Source organism: Amaranthus tricolor, chromosome 3 (assembly GCF_026212465.1).
Source record: "Amaranthus tricolor cultivar Red isolate AtriRed21 chromosome 3, ASM2621246v1, whole genome shotgun sequence".
NCBI classification, from domain to species: Eukaryota; Viridiplantae; Streptophyta; class Magnoliopsida; order Caryophyllales; family Amaranthaceae; genus Amaranthus; species Amaranthus tricolor.
Window position 1 is genome coordinate 29138381 of NC_080049.1, and position 16718 is coordinate 29155098.

General features: G+C 33.4%; 2 protein-coding genes and 1 long non-coding RNA gene across 3 annotated transcripts; 2 read left to right on the forward strand and 1 right to left on the reverse strand.

Moving 5' to 3' along the window:
* Nucleotides 1-445: 445 nt before the first annotated feature.
* On the forward strand, nucleotides 446-5272 carry LOC130807458 (ATP-dependent Clp protease adapter protein CLPS1, chloroplastic-like). Its single transcript, XM_057672664.1, has 3 exons — nucleotides 446-669; nucleotides 1998-2142; nucleotides 4837-5272. Exons 1-3 carry the CDS (start codon nucleotides 591-593, stop codon nucleotides 5096-5098), a joined length of 486 nt encoding a protein of 161 aa, XP_057528647.1. The 5' UTR covers nucleotides 446-590; the 3' UTR covers nucleotides 5099-5272.
* On the reverse strand, nucleotides 5249-9280 carry LOC130807459 (uncharacterized). The gene is made up of 2 exons (XR_009040582.1): nucleotides 7780-9280; nucleotides 5249-5577 (listed from the first exon to the last, which is right to left on the reverse strand). It is a non-coding gene; the product is annotated as an uncharacterized LOC130807459 (long non-coding RNA).
* Nucleotides 9281-10665: 1385 nt separating this feature from the next.
* On the forward strand, nucleotides 10666-16011 carry LOC130807460 (uncharacterized). Its single transcript, XM_057672665.1, has 7 exons — nucleotides 10666-10946; nucleotides 13181-13641; nucleotides 14041-14224; nucleotides 14340-14564; nucleotides 14636-14752; nucleotides 14885-15118; nucleotides 15514-16011. The coding sequence occupies exons 1-7, from the start codon at nucleotides 10878-10880 to the stop codon at nucleotides 15715-15717; spliced, it is 1494 nt and encodes a 497-aa protein (XP_057528648.1). The 5' UTR covers nucleotides 10666-10877; the 3' UTR covers nucleotides 15718-16011.
* The last annotated feature ends 707 nt before the right edge of the window (nucleotides 16012-16718 follow it).

A 16718-nucleotide genomic window follows, 5' to 3' on the forward strand; every position in this document is an offset into this window, starting at 1 on the left:
TTTCATTTAATCCACTATTTTGACATATCTACTCTTATTAAGTATTGGTTGTTGTCTTTATCATTTGCACAAAGTCATTTTTATGCTCTCAAATGTAGTAACAATTTTGTTTTCATAATGTTTAATTCACCTTTTGTCATTTTGTATAAAAACAAAATTGTTACAACACTTGACAACGTTGACGAATTAAATGATGAATTAAACGTTGAAATGTTAAATTAAACATTTGAGAGCATAAAAATGATTTAAGGCACATTATAAAGACAATAACCAACACTTAGTAAGGATGGAAACGTCAAAATGACGATTTTAACGAAAATTGATAAGAATTTAACAAAAAAATTTATGATAATTAGATAATGTATAAATTGGATGCTACTATGTGTAATTTCCCTAAAAGAAAATCTAGCATCCTCCACTCGCATATGAACACTTGTAAAAAAAACCCAATTTTATATTTAAAATAGGAACATTAGGAAAAAAGACCATCCACAAATTTTTTGTGGAGCTAGTAGACAAAAATCGAAATACTTCAGATTGTTGGAAATATAAAATAGTAAGGCAATTTTCCTCAGCAGCTCAGTCTCATTATGAGATTAGCGTCTATGGATACTGCAATCATTTGCAGATTAGCTCTTTCACCCAACCATGTAATTAACCCTTATTCTGGTATTTCTCTTCTGTTTTTTTTTTTTTTTCATTTTTTTTCGATTTATTTGATCGTGTTTTTCTCTATACTGTATACTGATAATTTAACTGAAATAATCGATTTTTCTTGAGTATTAATAATATGGAAATGCATGTTTGACCTAATGTAATTTACTAGTAGAGCTTAACATTATTGGGTTTTGTGTGGGCAGTAGTTAGTTGTATGGTTTGTGTTATGTTTGCGTAATAGATGATTCTTACTTTGAAGGGTTCTTTTCACTGTGGATTGGATTTTAATTTCCGACTTTTTGAAGCTTGTTTCTTTTTTCCAATTCGTATGTTATGGCAATTGGCAAACATATACTCTTCAATACTAGTGAAATTGCTGCCTTTTGGCAAATTTAAGGACTGATTGAACTGTTAGGAATTAGGATAGATGAATAATAAGACAAAAGATTGGGCAAATTTACTTTTTGAATGGATGGTCGAATTGTTAAGAAAATATGATAATGTTTTGAATTGTATGGATGATATTAAGTGATACAAGTATTAAAAGTTTTATGATGAAAATCAAAGTGTTGTGGACAAATGTAACTGCAATATTTCTCCATGGTTGTACATATAGATCTCTCTTTGCTATGAAATGTGGACTATTTGTGTGAGGGAAGAATTTTAGAGGCCTAAGAATCTTAGATTAGGGGTGAATAAGCAATATACCAATGTACAACTTCACTTGGAAAACTATTAGGCATATGTATGACTCAGTTCATTTTATACTATCTTCTTTTTTTTTTAATAGCTACACTTATTCATTTTATGTGAGAGTTTTTCAAAGAAGTGTAACTATGAAAAAGAAACGAGGGACGGTAGGTAAAAGGTTGGATGGAATTGTGGAATAGAAGAAAACACATTTGGAACTTTGGTTGAAAGCTCAACTTAAAGGAGGAGTGGAGGATACATAAAATGAAAAGTTTTAAAATTCTTTGGAATATACAAGCCCTAAAAGCTGAGGCTCAGTGTACTTCCCCTTGTGTTACACCCAAAACTTAATGTTTAATAATTTAGAGTTACAATTGATAGCTTCCTAGTTTCTCTGTTCTTTTTAAATTACACCATTTCTCGTTGGATTGCATAATAAACATTAAAGAGAGAGTGTTGATAAGGTGGCCCATGTGGTAATTTTATGCATACCTTGAATGACCGTTTCCCCTCTTTCATCTTCACATTGCTTGCTATTTTGAATATTCATAATATTTGGTAAGCTTCACTGATAGAAGCTGTTTTACTGTGGTTTATCTGAAGAAATTGGTTTGTGATTACTGGAATGATCTTTCTGGATTTATGCCCAGGGGATAAAATTTATTCTTGTAGAGGATTGTACAAATACCGTGGCTTGCTTTTGCCTGTGTCAGCAACTGGATCTAAAGGAGGAGTATTAGACAGACCTGTAATAGAGAAAACCACTCCTGGACGTGAATCTGAATTCAATCTGAGGTGCAGATTCTGATGAACCCTCCTTTTGTATTTGACATTTGTAAATGCTTCCATGACTTAAATGGGTGTTGTCCGCAAGTTCACAACTAAGTTTTTCTTTAGCCTCAATTGAATTTATATACTACTTCGTTATTTATTAATAGCTACACTTCATTCAAAAAACTCTCACATAAAAGGGTGAAGTGTAGCTATTATTAAATAACTGAGGTAGTAATATATAGAAGTTAGATGGACACACCTGGATTTAACCTTGGCCAGCGATATTTGACAGCACTTTCATTTTAATTATCATGGAAGTTAGATAGCTAACCTGGAATGGACCTTGGCCGGGTAATATTTGACAAGACTTCATTTAAACAAAGATTGCAACTTGAATCTTAGTGCTATGTTTTTTTTTTATTTGTATAACTTAAAACAAAGCAAAAATGCATCAATGGCGGAAAGATGTTCTCATATAGGCGGTGAATGAGTAGTGTCTTTTACAATCAAGTGTTTTTTGTGTTCAAAATGTACTCGGGGACTCCAATGAAGCATAAATATGCGTTTCCAAATATACTAACGTGATTTAATGATAGCCTTGTTCTTTTGGGGGTAAAGCATAAGCATTTGGAAGGCTTTGACAGCTTAAAGGGTTGAACATTTTCCAATCTGTCATTTATGAAATCCATTGATGCAGATTTCATATAGAGGGGATGTGGTGTTCACAATATTTGAGCATTATGTTGGACATAAGTAGTGAATATTAGTTGAATCCTGAAAATAGCTAAGTAGTGAGCATATGTATTATTGATGTAAATCTAGATTAGGATGTAAAAGGTAGTTTGCATTTCTCTAACTCAATATATTACAATTAAGGATAAAATTACGAGCATTGAAAAGGCTTTTGACTCTCCTTAATTGAGTATGAAAACTCAAGATACTATGTGAATAGTATTCTGATGCCCTTTTTATCTTTCTCCACTTTTCTATTTATGCTTGCTTCCCTTCCCGATGTGTATCATCTTCTTCAACATACCCCCTAACTAATTGATAACAAAATACCCAAATTACCCCCTAACCAACATATGACATACTGTAGCTCATTTAATGTGAGATATGATTCAACTTGATTATTAGTCTGTGGAAAATGGTTGGACTTTAAATGTGTGGAGAGGTTGCCTATGACTGTTGTCTTGTCACTTGACAGAAAGATTCAATCTTGATGAAATGGGATTGGTATTTCCTGCAAGGAGATTGCAGAAATCTGTGGCCCAATATGAGTTGCATTGATTTTTTTTAAACCAACATGTTTTAATAATCTACATCCAGCTTCTTACTAAAGTGAATTAGATGTAATCTTTTCATGCATTAATGAAGGGTCATAGTGTATTAGTATAGTGAGCATAGTTGAAGATAATTCATCGAAGTCCCATCAGAAAATTAAGACTAGTAAATGAGACTGTTTGAACCTCGAGTCCCTAAACACATTGGGACTAACTAAGGCTTGTTTTGTCTTCTAAGGTTGGGGTTCCATGTTTACAATGTGGATGGTGTATTAATTCTTTAATTTCAGTAGTCATTTTCTTTGTCTTCGACATGTGCTAGTTTACTCTTGCAGTCTTGCCTTTGTGGTGGAGATCAATATGTGAAAAGTATGTGATGTGAAGAAGGTTACAAGATCAAGATTATGTTTAAACTAACTTGACTGGAAGGGTTTTGGTGTTATTATAATCTTTTTGAAGATGGATTTCAATATGCTGTCAACCGTTCTATATATATCCGATAAAATGAACTTATTAATAGATAGTTATTTGTTGGACATGATTCCAACCTATGTTATCCCGAACCGCCAAACTGTTCATTATACCTTAAAGGTGTGTTTGGATGGAAGAAAATGAAGGGAAAGGAAAAGGAGGGATTTGAAATAAGGGTCCCTTGTTTGGATAACAAAATGGAAGAAAAGGGATTTGGATGGATTGGATGATGGATTTTTGTTAAGATATTAATCTTTCTAAAGTTGGAAATATTTGAGGGGAAAACTCTATCTCCCTTCCTTTCCTTTCCCTTCCCATCTAAACAAACAAGTGTTATTTTCCTTCCATTTTTCCGTCCTTTCCCTTCCCCTTCCTTTCTTTTCTTTTCTCTCTAAAATTGCTATCCAAACATAATGTAAGTATCTAAGTTGGATTTTCAACGCTTGTTTAATGTGATTGCATGTCCTCGTTCTTTGTGGTATCCACCATGAAGCATTCTTTAAGTTGAAAATTTGTTCCCACTGCTACTCCAAATAATAGCCTTATCATTGAGTTGGATTCGATTTCTTTCCTTGGACTGCTGCCAATTGAAGTTGGGTTTAAGGCTTAGGCATTGTTGGCATTGGCGTTGGCCCGTTGTGGCATTGTGGTATAGTTGTTGGAGTAATATTTTTATTTTTCATTTTCAATGTTTGATGTTGGTTGAGGAGTGTTTCAGGGGTATATCACGGCTTTAGTTCATTTGATAAGATGCTTATCCTTTTGAGGGCATTTTTAGATTCTTAAAGCAAACATGAAATTTTGTCAAAACACCTTACTCAAATTGTCATGGTTGAAATATGTTATGTCGTATGAAATACGACTCCTAAAGCAGTTCTTGACTGTGTCCTAGCTGATTCTTAAATAGATGCTTTAGCCTTTGTTCACAGTAATTTCATACCAAACTTCCTTTTGGTCCTAGGAAATCAAGGAAAATAGCTCCCCCATATCGCGTAATGCTGCACAATGACAACTTCAACAAAAGAGAATATGTCGTTCAAGTCCTGATGAAGGTTATACCCGGAATGACAGTCGACAATGCAGTAAATATCATGCAAGAGGCACACCACAATGGTCTGTCAGTGGTCATAATATGTGCTCAGGCCGATGCTGAAGAACACTGTATGCAGTTGCGTAGCAACGGGCTTCTGAGCTCGATTGAACCTGCGGGTAGTGGATGCTGAGAGTGAAGTGAAGTGTATGATTTTGATACAATTAACATCTACATTTGTATATATTTATTACAGTGACCATTATCCATGTGAATTGTGCACCTTCGCTTTCCTGTGTTCAAATCTAGATAATGGACTTATCAAATATCAATACATATAATGCTATTACTAATCTACTGTCTAAAATTCATGCTCCAATGTTTTATGTTACTGATCGGAAACAATATTTTAATTATTTACTTGATGAGGAACGATGTCGATCTTCATTTTCATGGTGGTCGTCGTGAATTGTTGAAAGACAGCCCCGAGTCAGGTCCGGACATGGTGCTGCTGATAGAAATGACGGTTAGTCACCCTCGACTTATACCATTCATCAAAATCGTTGCTCAAAACTAATATGGCTCTTTCGATTGACTTCTCTTGACCTGTTAAGGCCTACGAACTAGTTTATATTGGCATTTTTGACTCCGGAGTCGTGTCACTGTGCCCTCCTATTGAAGCAACGTTTGCTCAGGTAAGATTTTACTCCGACGTGGTGTTGATGTTTTATATAAAATGATGCAACAAAATACTTTTTGTTTCTTTGACTTGATGAAAGTAGCATAAAACATTTCTCGTAGTCATATAAGAACAAAAATGCGAGTTTTAAACTTCTTATTCATGTAAATTGTACAAATCTCTTTAGTTTTGTACAACAACAGTTGAATGGAGAAAAGAACAGTTGTATTCCGAAACTAATGAAAAGAACACCACCAAAAACTTTCTAAAATCAAAGTATGTAACTTCCAAACAAGTAAATTGATCTAATATAGTTTTTTTTAAATAAAACAGTACACGTGTAAAAAATTAAATTATATATATTCATAAACTGTAACACCCCTGAATTTCTGACCCCTTAATGAAACCAAAACCATAAAGGACGGGAAGAAATTCGAGTGTTACATAAAAGAAAAGGAAAAGAATTTAGATAAACGTTAAATATTAACTTTAAAAAGGTGAGTGGAAATTTCGGCAGTATCTCTTCTAAAAATCGAACATGTGGTAGAGCAATTAGCACAATAAAACATTAAACTAATCTAAGACATCATTGCCTTGAAAATCTCACACCACGGCGAAATAATTCATCGCCGGCTTCTCAAATCAACATGCCGAATCGTGGTTCCAGTGTCGACGCTTGTGTTTTAAAATGACTTAACTCCTCAAACCATACAGAGTTGTAAACTACGCCGCGGAAATACAAGGAAGGACACAAGGCCTCATAATAAAACATATACAACCAAAGTTTACAAAGATAACAAGAGCTATAAAATTGAAAGATAATGGTATGACACAGGTTATGCTTCGCCCTTATCACTCTCCCCCAATGCAATGCAATGCAAAAGAAGTTCCAATACCTGCTACGCCTGTCTATGATTTCTCTTGCTGCTCGACATTAGACCAAAGACCAATGTGTCATAGCAGGACAATCATAGAAGGTCATCAACAATCAAACATAAACACAAACACGTACACGTCAATAACTAGCATCAAATATAATAAGGCCAACTACTAGATAACGTTATGTTATACAACAACAGAAGATGATTTCATAAGACACAAGGACAGATAGTAACCGTTTATCGTCCACTTATACTTCTTGATCTTATTACGTCCTTTCCAACCCGAACCATGTGTTCTTGGGTAGAATGCAAGTCTTCACGCTCCACTTTTCAAAACATAAACTTTTGCAAAACACGCATAGTATCAACTCAACTAAGGCATTAACAGAATACCTAACACATGACCTTATAGAGTGTGTCTATCTTAAGATAAGTGTGATCATAGTCTGTAATACCCTTGAGGTAACTTAACTTAGGCACACTTCTTACTAGCATAAACTATTCTATCAATGTGTAAGCTTTCTATCAAAGAATGAACCTTCTATCATTAAATAATTTTCGATCAATGAATAAACTTTCTATCGCTGAATAACTTTCTATCAATGGATCTTTTCTCTACTTTCTGGCATAGTGACACGGCCAAGGGCGTTATCAGCCATCCGGCGCCCATGGCAAAGTATGAGCTCATGCCCCCTCCAGCTGACCCTCTCGGGTCCTACCTTCAGGAAAAAAACTAACACACTGGGATACTAAACCAGTGAAGAGGCCATCATATTCGGGTTTGCAAGGCCCGCTTGGTAACTCCTTGGTCAAGGGGCGGTATCGGCCATCCGGCGCCCAATGACAAAAGCATGCTCATACCCCCCTTACGGTGATCCCGTCGGATCTCACATAGGGGACTACTACTAAATCAACCGGACATGATCCAGTTGAGTCACGCCAACTAATCATTATCTAATACTTTACCAGATGGGAATAACTCCCACTTTCGACTATTAATGAGCGCCCTGGGATAGCAGCACGCCAAAACCCACTGAGCCACTCAAAAAAATATGAAATTCACCTATAAAGGAGTCATTCTTACTCCAAGGCATAATCCAAATTCTTAAATAAATAAGGGGGTGGTCCCCGCCTCCCTCTAACACTCTCATTCTCTATAACTATTCTAAGCGCAAGGATTTCATAATCGATAGCTCTTCATATAAAGTGTATGCACTAGTATCTCATAGTTTCGATGCAATGTATATTATCACAATAAACAATAATGTCTTAAAAGCAAATTGTATATAAGGGTTCGTTATTGCGTGTATGTACCTGTAAGAGTCACCGCACGACTAAAAGAGCCACAATAATCAAACAGAACGAGGTTTTACATCCTTTTTATGAACTGGGAACCTATAGAAGTTAGAAATAGAACTAATAAGTTCCCTTAACTACTTTGTCATACCAACTAAATGGCTAAGTAACCACTATCACCCATTCAACATGAGTTTTCGATTGTTCTAGCACGCACACAACTCATTCAATACAAGTCAAAATCATTAACTCAACACAACTTTCACCAATTTAAAAGTAAAAGCATATGTGAATCGTTCCTTTTCATCAACTAATTTTTGAGTGTACCGGTTCGCGTTAACAAAAAATAACTAATCACAACTAAGCCTTACAAATTTAATATAACACTTATATAATGATAAGGCAAATCTTAGAATATCGAATTGCGATATCATTTGTTACATTCATCAAAGCTAGAAAAAATTATAATCAAAACAACACGACAAGTAACTTTAGCAACCATCGACGATAAGTTGACATTGTGCTCTTGGCTTACTAAAATTATGCATTATGACTTCAATAACAACCAAATAAGAGCACTTGTAATTCGCAACAATCAAACTACACAATTAGCAACTATTATTCCCAGTTTAACAACCACACCACTTCTATATTCAACTCTAATCATAACCATTGCCAACTAAATCTATCACAATAATATTTAACCAAACTAAGTCTTAAAACAACTTGCAAGGTTATCCAATCAATCATCACACCACCAAAATATAGCATGGAACACACGTCATTAATAATTTCATTTCTAAATCCAAACCCTAAGTCATTTCATGTTCAAAGATAATACTTTTAATATATATCCATAGCAAGAATCAATAAACTAATACAACACCATAATGTACATAAAAGTCCACACTATTACTAATTTCAAAGATAACACCTTTAATTGTTACTCAGTAAAATTCAAAGAAACTATAACACAATCAACACAACTCATAATTTCTAATCACACTTCAAACAGTAAGTCATAAATATGTTCAATTCATCCATTAAACTCTTATCCACAAAAAAATTCAATAAAAATAATACAAAAATCAATACTAAACTCATAAACTTGATAACAATTTCAATTAAAGACAAGAGAAAATCAATTAGGGAAGAGGATATGGCTTACTTAGGTGAACAAGAGAAAAGGGGTGAAGAGAGGAGTGGTAAGTGTAGTGGTGGACCAGTGGTCGTGTGGGGCAGCCGCCACTCCTGAAGGTGGAAAAACGCAACAGCAGCTGCTCTTGGGATGGCTCACGGTTGCTGTCTGCTGCTTGGGGTGAGTTGCGGTTGCCGTCTGCTGCTTGGGGTGAGTCACGGCTGCCGTCTGCTGCCCTTGGTGGTAGTGGCGGCTCAGCAGTGAGGGAGAGGGGAGAGAAGAAGAGAGGGAAGAGGGAATGGAGGCGTGAAGAATGGCGTGATTTTCTTTGTGAGTGAGGGATGGAGTACTCACGGTCCTAACCCATTTTTTCATTTTATTTATTTACTTTATTTATTTATTTACTTAGGTTCATCTTCTTGCAAGGTCCAACTAAAAAACTACTACTAAGAAAAGAAACTCATCTTCGTGTGTTCTCATATTTTAATAAAATAATTATTTTAATTCAAACTTCTTTATTTAAAAATTATAATTTTATTTTTAATATATATATATGTTAATATTTAAATTCGTATATAAAAGGAATTTATAAAACTACTTCTAAATTAATTTAACATAATTATAAAATTCTCAAAAGTTATTAAAATATTAATTAATGACGTCAGAAAATCTCGGGGTGTTACATAAACTTACCTCTTTGATAGCACGGTAAATTTGTTCGTTTTATTAATTTGTATTTTTTGTTATCACTTTATTTTGCTAGAATGGTAAAATTATTTGTTTTATTAATTTGTAAACGGATAATAAATATATAGATGAGATGAATACATATAATGGGTGTTTTAAATGAGAATAAGATAAAGGAATATGATATTACAACTAAAAATAAGATTGTAGCAAAATTAAAACCACACAAGATAAAATGAGTAGCAAAATTAAAAGAGCATAAAAAGTATTTATGGAGGTACTTTGAAAAATGTTAAAATATTTTAGTTTTTTAATATTTACAAATGTACTTTACTATCTATATTTTTAAAAGTAATAGCCAATAGTAGATCCTATTAACGAGGGTTTGTCTGCCAAAATAATTTTTCATGTAAATTTTTTTTTGTCTGACATTTTATTTTTGGGTTTGTTGATCGGTCTAATAATCAAATGTCAATATGCTTTTTAAAATAACTTTTTAACAACATAAAAAGATGACTTTTAAGTTTTAAGTGAAGTGTATGTTTGGAAAACTTTAAAGTATGAAATCTAGAGTTGAGTTAATTTAGTTGTATATATATCAAATAATCTTAAGAATCTACTTGGATAAATTACTTACAATAATCAACTTTTCTATGATTTTCTTACAATAATTTCATATATTGATTAACCATAAATAATCCCAACTTTAAGGGATATTTTTCTAGAATGAACTCGGATAACTAGATAATCTGCTATAGTAGGTAATTTAACAAAAACGTGTTAATGTAAAAATTATAGAAAATTTTCTAAATAATAAAAAAACCAGAGGAAAATTTTAACATTTTTTTACATTTTTTATGACATTTTATTTTAATTTATCTTTTTCTAAAAAATATAAAACTTGCTATAGCAAGTCATCCAGTTATCGGTTTACTCTAGACAAATACCCCTAAATTTTGAATTATTCATGATTAATCAATAAATGAGACAATTGTAAAACATCAAAAAAATATTAAATTATTTTAGATAATTTTTCCTAATTTTTATATATGTATCATTTTTAATTAGGTCAAATAATACTCAATTTCGATTAACGACTCAATTTTAAACAACTTCCCACTCTTAAGCCTTAACTCACCTTTTCTCTCTCCATAGTGAAGACTGAAATAATTCAAAAGGAGACCAACCGGTGTCCCACTCAGACTGATATCGTCGACAAATACAGTTTATTTGTGATCATCTACTCCTATTCAAAGCAAATGTCTCCTCTGTTCCCTTCTTTTACTTCGCCATGAACGACCCTTCAAGCCTTTCTTCTTCCTCTTCGTACAACTCTGCCTCCATTTCTCCTGCTGATCAGGTTTATTTTAGTATTTCTTTTTCTGGGTACTTCTTATTTTTGTACATTTATTTTTGCTACTTTATTTTATGGTTGGACTCAAGTATTTGTCTTATTTTGATATTTTAGATTTTATTTGGTAATTGTTACCACTCATAGAATATTTTTCCTACTAAATTGTAGTTTAGTCAGAGGGGTTGTTTGGATTGCAGTAAAAATTGTTGCGTTACAATGGGGTTATAAAGATTTTTCCCCCTTTTGGATGATTTTCTGAATTGTATAGTGATGTTGTTTTCTTTTTTTATTTTTTTATTTTGTGTTTAGGAGTATCTTATTTTAGGGTTTTCTTTACTTCAGTTTTAGGATTTGTAAATGTCAAGATCGAAAGAGGAATACTATTGAAAGGCCCTGAAATTTCTTCCCTTTTTAGAAGGGGAATTGCCAAACAACTGTAGACGATGAAAATTTTGTTTATGTATAGAACTAAGTATAAGGTATATATTGATTGTATTGTCCATTCTCTTTGATAGGGTTCCAAATTGGGGCAAGTTGTTTTGGGTGTATGGAGAGCCACAAGGGAAATTTAGGTGGATGAGATTTGAGGTACCTCCTACATGAGTTTCACTAATTAGGAGTTTTGATAGGAAAATCACATCACTATTAGGAGTTTCACTTATGCCTTACGACCTTTTTGGTTATGGATATTATAAAGTGTTAATAATAATGAAAATTTACTGTAGTTTTGATAGGAAAATCACATCACAAGATTCATAATTATACTTCCATCACTCTTAATCTTTTTTCTCCATGCGTTTTCATCCATTACCACTTGGAGAAGTGTTGTTGGGATGGTAAGGGAAAATAATGAATAAAAACGTGTTTTAAGATGAGAGATTTACTACCATTGTTATGATATAATATACTTCATGAAAATATACACTATATATCATTCCCATTATCACTATTTAGGGTTTTTCTCCTTACCTCATTTTCACTCGTTTAAGTGAAATGAAGTTTGGATGGGAGAATCTCACATTAATAAGAATATAGTGTGAGATAGGTTTAGGATTTTCCATGTATAGATAGTGTACAAGTTTGCAAGTATAATACTTTAAAATAAGTTAACAAGTTTGCAAGTACAAGTACAATACTTAAAAGAACACATGTTATCATCTCAACCTTTGCTTGATAAGGATAATGTTTCCTATATTTGAATCTATTTGGTAGGTAGATCTTGTCTTAAATTTTTTTATGATTTAAAGGCACCTTATTAGAGAGAAAAAAGAAGAAACCATTGCCCCTAAAATTCCCAAACCTTATCTGGCTTTTGAATTAATTATTGTGAGTGAGCCTCATTTAAGATATTCTCGTTGCGAAAAGTGACAACATCGAATGACACAGAGAGCTTTTACCTTTAGAGCAAGTGACACTATCTCTTGAAGCATTTATACAACTTAATTGGTTTCATGCACAGTGAGTTGCAAAGCAAAAAGTGAGAGAAACAAGTCATTTTCCTCTGGTTTATTATTGATCTATGTGTAGAAAAAAGGAAGAGAATTTGTGCAAAAGCTCTTCTATTATCATCATTGTACATACTTATTTCTTTAATGCATCCAACGTTTAAGTAGGGTAGGATGCGGGGTTGGTGTACTCAATGTGAGAATGTTCTTTTAAAATTTTCTTTCATTTCCATTTGTTTGAACCAACTTTCCACCACCAAATGAAGTGTAATGCTAATGCATTTGCCTTGTTGTTGTTTTCAATGATGGTAGGAATCTAATTAATTTGTTATTCATTAAGCAAAGATGTAGTAATACATATTAGATTCTATTATATTCTCATAATCATGTGTCATTGCACGCTTTTTGGTGATTTTTTGCAACTCTTTAACATGTAACGATTCAAGCATTTAATTTATTCTATATTGATAAATGTATTGTTGTTCTTCCTCTATATGTTTGTCATTATTTCAATTTTCTGTAAGTATTCAGATCTTTATGAATATGTGTGTGAACATGACAAAATCTATTTTGTATTAGCTATATCTTTGCTTGATGAGTGACAAACTATTTAGCTTCCTACTACCATAGAATACAACAATTAGGCAAAGGCTTTATCTGGATACGCCCAACTTCGTTAACATAAAGTGATACAAGCATTCAATTTATTTTGATGTTTAAAATTTTTTGTTTTTTCAAAATATATATCCAACAATTCTCATTTCAGAAATCTTATTCGAGCTTTGCTTTTGATAGGATGTTGATCCAGCTCAAAGAACCGCTAATAGCTCATATTCTTTGTCATTTGAGCAATCAAGACACTGGAGAGATGTTTTTTGGCTGGCTGTTTTCATTGTACATTTGGGAGGGTTAGGCTTGCTTTTGGTTGTTCTTGGACTTAATAGGTTTAAGAAAAATGATAGACTAAACCTTGATAAGTATACATATGGGTTCTTGGAAAACCATCGTGGTCTCACAGAGGACTATTGGCCGTTGTATGCCGTTGCTGCTGGGGTTGGTACATTCCTAGGATGGACATGGCTATTATTGCTTGGTTGTCAAGCCAATCACATGATGAAAGTTTCCGTACACATTCTGACTACATATCTAGCTGTTATTAGTGTATTTTGTTTTTGGGCAAAGCAGTTCTTTTGGGGTGTTGCTTTTGCAATTGGAGCAATGTTACAGTTTTTGTACGTCATTTCGGTTATAGACAGGTATTGTAAATGCCAAACTCCCCTTATTTTAATGCTTTTTGTCAAGGAACATCATCCTGCGTTGTTGACTTTATATTTCATCTTGTGGAGGCATTTGTATATTGAACATTTTTTTTCTTGTATTTTTCTTAAATGGTTATTTTCATATATCAAAATACCTTTGACCTTTGTTACTCTGTTGCAAAATTTGAGCGGCTTGACATGTTATTTCTTATGTAATGTAATTAAACTTAATCTTCATTTTTAGACTATGAGCAAATTTATGCCTACAAATAGTAATGCAGATACTGTAAACCAATTTTCTCGTACATTTAAGCGAGTTTTGTTTACTTATGAAATAGAAGCAATTCTTTGCAAAGGATATTTATGCATATACTTTTTGCCATTATCTCTTTGTAGATTGCCTTTTTCAATGCTCGTGCTGCAGAAAGCGGTGAAAATGACATGGAGCCTTCGTAAAGTTATGTGTATAGCATATGCGTTCATTCTGGTGATGCTTATATGGATGGCTTTATGGTCCTTTGGAGCTGCTGGTGTTGTGGCTTCAAGCATTGGTGATGGTGGCAGATGGTGGCTTCTTATGGTGAGCGGGCAAGTTTGCTGTGTTTAATATGCGATATATAAATTTGGGACTTATCAATATATTATATGCTTTAGCCATTGAGTGTACAATCACATTTCTCTGCCCCATTTTCCAGGTTCTATCTATAAGCTTATTTTGGACTGGTGCAGTTCTTTGTAACACAGTTCATGTAATTGTCTCTGGGATGGTTTTTCTCGTTCTCTTCCATGGTGGGCAAGAAACAGCATCTATGCCTCCCGATTCATTGATGAAGTCTTTACGTTATGCTGTGACTACCTCCTTTGGAAGCATTTGTTATGGGTCACTCTTTACAGCAGCAGTTCGTACTCTAAGATGGGAGGTATTATAAAGTTTTATTTCACGGGTAAATTATTTTTTAAATGATTTGATCATCTAGCTGATTCTGAACAGATAAGGGGTGTCCGTGCAAAGATTGGAAATAACGAATGTTTGCTTTGTTGTATCGACTTTGTATTTCATCTTGTGGAGACACTTGTTCGATTCTTCAACAAGTACGCATATGTGCAGGTATGACTTTTGTCTTCTTATGGTTCGTACTCAATTGTTCCAAGAATTGCCGTGAATTAAGAATAAATGGAGTGCCGGGGAGAAGGTCTTCTGTTGCATTATTAATACAGTTGCTCTCTTTTTCCCTTGCAGATTGCAGTCTCTGGCAAAAGCTTCAATCATTCGGCAAGAGATGCCTGGGAATTGTTTCAGTCGACTGGGGTTGAAGCTCTTGTTGCATACGATTGCTCTGGTGCCGTCCTTTTGATGGGAACTGTGTTGGGAGGGCTCATTACTGGAACATGTGCTGGAGTCTGGACATGGCTAAGATCAAGTGACAGAGTTCTAATGGTAGGCTCCACTTCCATGCTCATGGGGATGGTTTTGGTAAGTATAGAACAAGAGTTTGATGCTCATGTGTATTTTTGTATGGCTTAGCGATTAGCATAGCATATCCGATACAAATCTCACTTCGACTATATGATACAGTATGCTGATCAATGAAACATAATTCGCTAGTTAGTTCGCCTTTTAAATTCGCGATTCGTTCAAAATGGTTCAATAATAGCCTAAAATTGACCATATTGCGCTTTATTCGATTCCCAATCAAGGCATTTACAAATCATGTGACACTGATGCTGATATATTTATCCCATACTAAATAGCCATAGTGCAAAAACAAAGCTGCATCATTGTATTGCGACCGTATTGTAAAGGTTTTTGAGTTTACCGCGACGAAAATATAGGACGCGTTGACAACGTATATCATATCTTATTGTCAGGTGGGATTGGCGATGGTGGTAGTAGAAGGTGCAGTTACATCTTTGTACATATGTTATGCCCTAGATCCTCTACTCATTCACAGATGGGATTCCGACTTCTTCAACCAAATGTCGGAAACGCTTCATCAGCGCTTGCAATACAGGAGCGCTCGAGGTCGACAAGTTCTCACTCACAATACACTTGATTTACAAATACCCAGTTAACTACATCTTTTTCCAAGTTAAATTAATTTGTATAGGTACAGTCCTTTTGTTTTTTTTCCCTTGTTTGTAAAATGTGTGAATGATACATGAAAATGATCTCCTCATAAAATGCCAATTGCAGTAATGCATTGGCAATATTCTGTCCCCTCTTTGTTTTCCTTCTTTTCGTTTATGTAAGTTGGCTTCTCTGGAAGCTCAAAGGTGTAGAGTGGACTTTAGCAGATAAATAAGTTGAAAAATAGCCAATTTGTATCCAATTTATATATTAAATGGTTTGAGATTGATTTGATAAAATAGCCTATGTTTATTATAAGAATGTTATATTGAGAGTTGGGTTTTGTATTAGTGGAAGCAAATGTCATATTTTTCTTACAATACTCAGGCTTGATTGTCATTCACCTCATTCCCCATGCCTTCATTTCAAAATGGTATATATATATATATATATATATATATATATATATATATATATATATATATATATATATATATATATATATATATATATAAAAAGCCAATAAAAAAACTAATACTTTCAGCTGCTCAAATAAGCTAATATAAAAAGCCAATAACTAATTGCCTACAACCAACAACCATTTGTCTGACACTTCAAAGGCATTTGGTTTGTTTTGGTCAAACAATCCATAACTAAAACTTGTTAGGCAAAAGATTTCACATGAAAAAAGCTACTATAAGTAATTTTTTATTGGTTATTGATTGACTTTTATTTCTAACTTTTTTATAATAGCATTTGTCAACCAACAACCCATTTTATCAAACATTTTCTTTTATAACATCTAAATATTCAATAATCGAGTAATACTAAAAGTATATTTGAATTTACACAATCAAATAAAATTAGGATATTCAAATTTCATATGAGCTTTTCGAATCAAATTAATTTCAATAATTTATATGAAAATAACATATCTTACATTTTAATTTTCCTTTTATATAATACGAGTTATTTTAAATCGAGTCAAGTCAAGTTTAATTTTTTT